This window comes from Dendronephthya gigantea, unplaced genomic scaffold (assembly GCF_004324835.1).
Source record: "Dendronephthya gigantea isolate DGI-Jeju-01 unplaced genomic scaffold, DenGig_1.0 000137F, whole genome shotgun sequence".
NCBI lineage: Eukaryota > Metazoa > Cnidaria > Anthozoa > Malacalcyonacea > Nephtheidae > Dendronephthya > Dendronephthya gigantea.
In genome coordinates, this window is record NW_021163147.1 from 541,824 (window position 1) to 549,893 (window position 8,070).

An 8,070-nucleotide genomic window follows, 5' to 3' on the forward strand; every position below is an offset into this window, starting at 1 on the left:
CGAATATGGCGTAAAAGTGGCCTACAAGTTGATAGACAGGCGTATGTGACCAGTGTATCCGTGTTAAAGACACAATTAGCGAAGCAAAAATAGAATATTATTCATCGCTTGTGCAAGATGCTGGTACTGACAGCAGACGTCTTTTTCAGATCGTTAATCGATTCCTTCATAGCAAACCTGAAAAGCTATACCCTGCATCTACTCTTTCACAAGGTTAGCAAACCAATTTGCCCATTTCTTTGACAATAAAATTTCTAAGATCTAACAAGATCTGCAAATTCCATCGTCAGGGAATACCTTGCTTTTCTCACAGCTGGATAGTCCAAAGTTAACTTGCTGTTTGTACAGTTTTACTTATACCACAACTGAGGAGTTATCAGGAATTCTGAAAAAAAAACTAAATTAAAGTCCTGTGTGCTAGATCCTATACCAGAAAAGGTACTCTCTTCTAACATTAGTAGTGATGTATAGCGGATATAGTGGGATTCGTGGGAAATTATAGTGGGATTTCGTGGGAAATTATAGTGGGATTTTGTGTGACGTAATAAATCCACGCGTTTATATATTGATCCACGTGTTTTTATAACACGCGAGGAAAGCGTGGATCCACGTAGAGTAATGACGTCATATACACGCACGTGCTTTTATTTTTATGCACGTGTCTTCATAATTAAACACGTGTTTATAGAATGTTTAAATGTTGTTTACTTTTATATTTTTTCATTTCGCGATGGCTACTGTTTACGGTATTATGATTGGTGGTATGGTAAATCAAATTCAGAATCTTATAATTAACATTAAGAATCCTACGAGATGTGATATTAAAGGTATATTTTATCGTCACCATCGAACATATGTACGATCCTTGGACGTTGATTCTTTACTTACATTTATTTGTTTTTTGAGAGTCCATTTGCTTAGGAATGGGCTTGTACAGGCTTTGAGACCTACATTTATATATATGATTTATCATATGTTGAGTAAAAGTATCGGGGAGATTCTTCAAGAGTATGCATCAATACATCCAGGGGAGTATTGTATTGAGATTCCTCTTTATTATACAAGTTATAGTCGTTATGAGGATTTGACACGTTATGAGGAATATATTGATGTATGGAATAATGTGAAGAAGTATAAATCTTCAAAACCCATATATGATGTTTTAAGATTTCCAAGGGGGATGTTAAATTGTGATTCAATTATTCAAATTCAATGTATCAATTGTTGATTTGGTGGAGATGTTGATTAAGGAGGGGGTTATACCTCAAGGACTTGAGAAGAAGGAGAGTTTGACTTTACATAGGATTTTATTAATGCAAATTGTGATGGAGGTTATGGAGGGAATATATGTACCTCCAGCAGTTCAAGATAGAAGTACTTTTGTTTATCATATGAATGCAAAAGAAATGTTACTACCTGAAGTGCAAAGAAGAAATGAAGATCGTATTCAGAGTTTGGAGAAGAGTAGTGGAGTTAGTTTAAAACATTTTCATAAACTTGAAAAATCATCTCATCAGAATATCACGTGTTTTTTTAAATATTCACGTGTTTTTATGTATATAATAGGATGTTTTAAGAAATATTATGTTAGTTGTTACAACCATGAATGTAATATATGATGAGCTTTGTAAAAACAATATAGATATTGATGTTTCAACTTTAACATTTCATATTGGTGAAATTGATGGAAAATATAATGATACCTATAATGAAATCTTGAATGCTTTGACATATGAAGATTTATTTAAGATATGGGAGTTAACATTAGTACATGCTGCTGGGGGTATTACTGATGAGGAGAGACGTAGAGCTGTAAGAATTACGGTACCTGTATTAAGGAGTGTTAATATTCAACCATTTAAAGAACGTGCAATTAAAAAGAGGATAGAGATGTGGATTCGTTTTGTCAGCGGTCAACGAATGAAGATTGCGATTCCTATATGTATAGTTATAGGATTATTCTGTAAATTATTATTATAAAGAGTGGGACACATTGTACTTTTATTTCATTATATTTTTACTGTCACTATGGATGTAAGGTTTAAAGTACCTGCAAATTTTTATATATCGGGACAAAGTCAGTGTGGAAAATCATATTTAGTACGTCAAATATTATGTCATATTAATGAAATGTTTTATCCTGTTCCTTCAAAGATTATTTATTGTTATGGGGAGTATCAAAAGGAGTTTGACGATTTACATAATGTGGAGTTTGTTGATGGGTTCCCCTCTGATTTAACTGAGATGACAAAGGGACATGATCAATCATCAGTGGTTTTGGATGATTTAATGAGCGAGTGTTCAAATGATCAACGCGTGTCTGATTTATTTACACGTGGTTCACACCATAAAGGCATCTCTGTATTTTATTTAACACAGAATTTATTTCCTCCGGGGAAATTATCAAGAACAATTAGTTTGAATTCTCACTATTTTATTGTGTTTAAGAATCCTCGTGATTCTTTAGGGATTTCAACATTGGCGAAACAAATGTTCCCAAAACGATCACAGTATTTATTAGACTCTTTTAATAATGCAACGAAACAACCTTTTACTTATTTATTAATTGATTGTCATCCCCAGACTCCTGAGAATATTCGTTTGCGTACAAATATTTTACCTGGGCAGAGACATATTGTATATATGCAAAGGTAAAAGAGAGTTTATATCATTTTGAGTAAAGATGACTTCGAGGAACATATCTGTGTTTATAGCCGGTAATTCAAGGAAGCTGAGTTTGAGAGAACCTTTTTTAACCCAAGAGGGATCTTCTATTACAGTAAAACAAGTTACAGTATTTTGTAAGTTTAAGAATATTACAAACGATAATAATAAAATCAGCGTGGCTACAAAGACTACACCAAGTGTAACTAAAGAGAAAACACTTCAAGAAGGATATTGGGATTTTCAATTATTGAAGGAACGTTTAAAATTGGAACATATTACGCTTTCATCCTATGTTCATGACAATACGTGTGATGTTAATTTTGATTCTTCAAAATATACATCTGTGAATTTAAAGAAGTTTGGTCAACTTCTAGGTTTTCCAGAGAACTACATATTGAGAAAAAATGAGAAGTCACCAAAACCGGTGGATGTGAATCATGGTTTACGATATCTTAAAGTATCGTGTGATCTTGTAGATTCCGTGAAAAATGTTGATGTTGAAGGGAGGAAGAGTACAGTTCTTGCATATTTACCTATTACTCCTGGTACTAGATTGAATTCATCTATCTCTAAATATTCTGATGAGAATTATCCTGCTATTCCTATTGAATCTGATATTGTTTCCGAGATAACATTTACAATTGATTCAAATATAAATGTTCCTGTGGATGTTGATGTATTTTTAAATCTTACGATTAATATATAATAAAACGGTTTCTTACCAAAATGTCATTTACAAGATGTCAGAGTATATAGCAAGAACTCTTCCGTTTATTCAAGTGTTAGCAAAATCAAAACCGCAAATACAAAAAGCAATTTTTCAATACGGCCCTCCCGATTTAATTTTAGCTGTTAGTGAGATTGTTTTAAATGCCCTTAAAGGGGTGATACGGTTAACTTCACGTCAGAAACGTTATTTGACACGTTACAAGGAACAACTACGTGCATTAGTAAAGAGGAACGTTTCACTTAAGAAGAAGAGGAAATTTTTAGTTCAAGAGGGCAGGGGTGCTGTAGCGTCGATACTTTTACCGCTGGCCTTATCTATTTTACTTAAAAATCAAGGTATCTCAGTATGAGTGCAAAACGTTTTGTGTTAATAACAGAGGAAAAACTTGCGCGACTTGAAAAACTTGAGAATGAACAAAAAGGAGGACAGATTGAAAATTCAATGGAACCAGAGAGCGAATTAACAGATGATGTAATTGTACGTGGAATTCCTAAAACTATGAAAGCTAGAGCTTTAGCTCTTTTGGAACGTTTGAGATCTAGAGCAGAGATTATCTCATGGGATAATACAGGACAGGTCAAAATAGACGGTGTTTTTATTCCTAGGAGCAATATCTCCGATTTAATTTCAGATGCTATGAGATCGCGTAAATCATTTAATCCTGTGGGTGTACATGAGTTTTTTCAAGCTTTGAGTAAAATTAATGTTCCTAGAGATTTAGTAAGAAATGAAGAAAGATGGAAAAATACAAGGGATGAAGATAAAAACATAAATAATACTCAAAAGAATAAACGTGCAGAAATTGAATTATAGTAAATGTCTGAAAGGTAATCATCCATCGTTTTCTTCTTCTTCTTCTTTAATTGCAGGTATATCTGGAGTTAGACATATAGATCCTTCTTCCTCTTCAATTATGGGCTCTTTAAATTCTTCCTCCTCTTTTATAGGAAGTAGTCTCTGACCTATTTGATTTTGTTCAATAGGTTTATAATCTTTATTTATTTTCAAAGAGTACCCCACTTGAAAATTACCTTCTGTCTTTAAATCTTTATGACCTAAACTTATTCCTACTTTACATGCCCCATGTTTTTCTATATTCTTATTTAAACGTGCTTTTGATTTTTTTGCTCCCATGTTTACAACGTGAGGTTTTATTCATTTTGAAATAATATATTATATGTATTCTTCTTAAGTAAGGGTTTTTAAACATTTTACTCATTTATAAACCACTCATAATGAAGAGAGGATATCCTTACTATAGCGGTAATCTTAACTTTGGGTATGAGTATCAATATACCCCAAAGGCAGCAAAAGGAGGTACAGGTACAGGTACAGGTAAAATTGGACCACAAGGACCACAAGGACCTCAAGGACCACAAGGACCGCAAGGACCAAAAGGACAACGTGGGGAACAAGGGGTACAAGGACCAAAAGGATCAAAAGGCGATCCCGGGGCTGTAGGACCTCAAGGACAACAAGGACCTATAGGACCACAGGGACTACGAGGACTACAAGGACTACGAGGACTACAAGGTCAAATTGGTCCTACCGGGGCACAAGGACCCACAGGACAACAGGGACCCCAAGGAATTCCTGGTACTGCTGCTGCAAAAGGTGACCCTGGCCCTCAGGGACCTCAAGGACCCGCAGGACCAACAGGATCTCAGGGACGCACAGGTCAGCAAGGACAACAAGGACCTGTAGGACCACCAGGACCTACAGGACCACCAGGTAGAGACGGGCCTGTAGGAAATACAGGACCGCGAGGTACACAAGGGGATGAGGGACCTCGAGGATCACAAGGAGAAAAAGGATCACAAGGAATAAAAGGAGATAAAGGAGATAAAGGACCCCAAGGCAGTACAGGACCCCAGGGTCCAAAAGGAGATAAAGGTGATAAAGGTGATAGAGGTCTTAAAGGAGATAAAGGAAATAAAGGTGACGTTGGTGCTGTAGGTCCTGCAGGACTTATAGGAAAACCCGGATCTCAAGGACCAAATGGGCCACAAGGACAACAAGGACCACAAGGACCTCAAGGTATTCCAGGTACAGCTGCAGCAAAAGGTGATCCCGGACCGCAAGGACCACAAGGACCACAAGGACCACAAGGCAGTAAAGGCAACATTGGCAATATAGGTCCCGCAGGACCTACAGGACAACCAGGTCCACAAGGACCACAAGGACCACAAGGCAATACAGGCCCCCCAGGCAATACAGGCCCCCCAGGTATTAAAGGAGATAAAGGAGATAAAGGAGATAAAGGCAACATTGGTAATGTAGGTCCCGCAGGACCTACAGGACCACAAGGTATTCAAGGTATTCGAGGACGGCAAGGAGAGCGTGGTCGTGTAGGACCTCTTGGACCTGAAGGAAGACGCGGTCCTACAGGTCCTGTAGGTCCTACAGGTCCCTCAGGAAATTTTAGTACATCGGAAAAACGTCAAATTGTGATGGTTGATAAAGATTTTGAGAAGATAAAATATGTTGATACTCAAGGAACAAGTAGAGGTACTTACAGTACTTTTAATTTTATTGAGAGTGGTAGCGAAAAACCTTATTGAGACGGAAAAAATTTAAAAGTAACCAGAGAAAAAGATGGAAGAAAAGTTCCTCTTTTAGGATCACGAAAAGGTCTAGAAATAAATATGGGGAGCAACTCTGGTAATAGTTTGACAAACCTCTTTCTTTATGTTGCTGATACCGATAAAAATCAATATGGAGTAATATTTGCTATTATGTTTCATGGTAAAACAAAGCACGGTCTACGAGGTAGTTTAAGCTTTGATGTAGTTGATGAATTAGGAGCTTCTTTTCAGTCAAAATCAGGGACAATAAAGCATATTGGAACAATAAAAGTGAATGAAGAGACCTATGATTACTATTTAGCACGGACACCAGTAATAGATTTTAATGTATCACACTTCAAAGTATCGCTTCTCTTTACGACTTTAAAATTGGACGACCCCGTTAATGGTAATAACGGTAAAATGTCATTAACCGTTTATGAAGGATTCAAATTTGAAAATCTCTCAGCATCAAATTATCAAAACTCCGATCTACAGAATAATCGTTTTTTTCCTCATCAAAGTGGTTTTGATAAACATAAATTTGCCGATGTTATGGTTGGGGATACTCTTCTTGCTGGCAAGAAACAGACAGATGGAACTATTATTCCTAATGATACATTAAAAATAGGAATAATGAATCTAGCAGATACCTTAAAAAATCTCATTGCAAAACTTACCAGTGATGCAAAAGTTGCATTGGATCTAAATGAAACGGTAATATCTGTTCCAAAATATTACTTTGTCTCACCTGAGTCAACAAGAGGTGCTAATAGCTGGTGTTATGAAAAGGTGGATTTCAATGGATGGCCTAATCGGATATTCCCAACACATGATACAAAATTGGTAGAACTTTTATTTTGCACGCAAATATTTGATAATGATGCAACCCTTCCTACAAACTTAAAATTTAACTTTAGAGTAACAATTTATAACGATACTACTACCACAACAACAACAGCTACTTTAGGTGAGATAGATTACTCTGATAAATTACTATATAGAAGATCGGGGTCTGGAAGAATATTCCTTTTGGATAAGACATTTAGTTTCCAGCCAGCACTTTCAGATATAGGATTCACTCTTGAATGTAAACAAACATCCCCGACGTCTCCCTTAATAGGTAACGAATCAAATTTAATATTTAAAATTTATTATAAGTAAAAAACAAATGTATGAATAAAAAAGACAATTGAAACAAAATGTATATAAAATATTTTTAATAAAGAACATTTTCAATAAAGAACGTTTACAATAAATAATATATAAGTATCAATATTACATAATCAATAAGTATTTTTTAAACAAGTACTTCAGGTCCTGGAGTACTAGAGGAGACACTAGCACTACTATTACTCTCAGGCATTTGCTTTATTATCTTTATTAAACGAAGAATTGTTCGCATCATCAAATCTGTTTTCTTCTCTAGTCTTTCTAAAACTTCGAATACTGGAGAGTCAGAGTCTTCATTCCATGATGATGGTGGTGATGGAGGTACTAATTCTGATGTTGAAGGTATTAACAACGGCGATGATGGAGGGGGAGGAGGAGGTGGATTATCTTCTTGCATTTTTTCTTCTCCCTCTTTTGTTTTTTCTTCTTCTTCTGTGTCATTCATACCAATTGATGTTAAATGCACAAAATGTGCAATAACATGGTATAAATCATCATTTACATTGGTAAAATCACTTGAGAGAATATTTGGAAATTTTTTCGCAATATATTCTGTTCTCATTTTTTTCGAAATTGTAAAACATGGTACTGTATGTCCATGAAGTATTTCTTTATCTCTCATTCGTTTAAGGAATGAACGTAAAGGAGTGCCAGAGAATTCCTTCTTTTCTTCCCACCATATGAGTACATCATGATGTACTCGAGACGAACTCTTAACGATCCAATTATGTTTACTCTTTTTCCTTTGTAAATAATCTTGAATATCTTTACAAAGGCGTTCCTCTCTGAACGTAACAATTACGTAATGTGTAGCATTCATGGTGAAGACAAAAAACAAATGAAGTAAAACTAACACAACAACTTTTATTTATACATATATATCTACACGTGTTTATTAATTTCTACACGTGCCTCTTAATATCTTTGCGTGTCTTT

General features: G+C 35.4%; 1 protein-coding gene across 1 annotated transcript; it reads left to right on the plus strand.

Moving 5' to 3' along the window:
* The first annotated feature begins 4,632 nt into the window (after window positions 1–4,632).
* Window positions 4,633–5,958, plus strand: LOC114536502 (collagen alpha-1(II) chain-like). The gene has a single exon (XM_028557847.1). It carries the CDS (start codon window positions 4,633–4,635, stop codon window positions 5,956–5,958), a length of 1,326 nt encoding a protein of 441 aa, XP_028413648.1.
* Window positions 5,959–8,070: the final 2,112 nt, after the last annotated feature.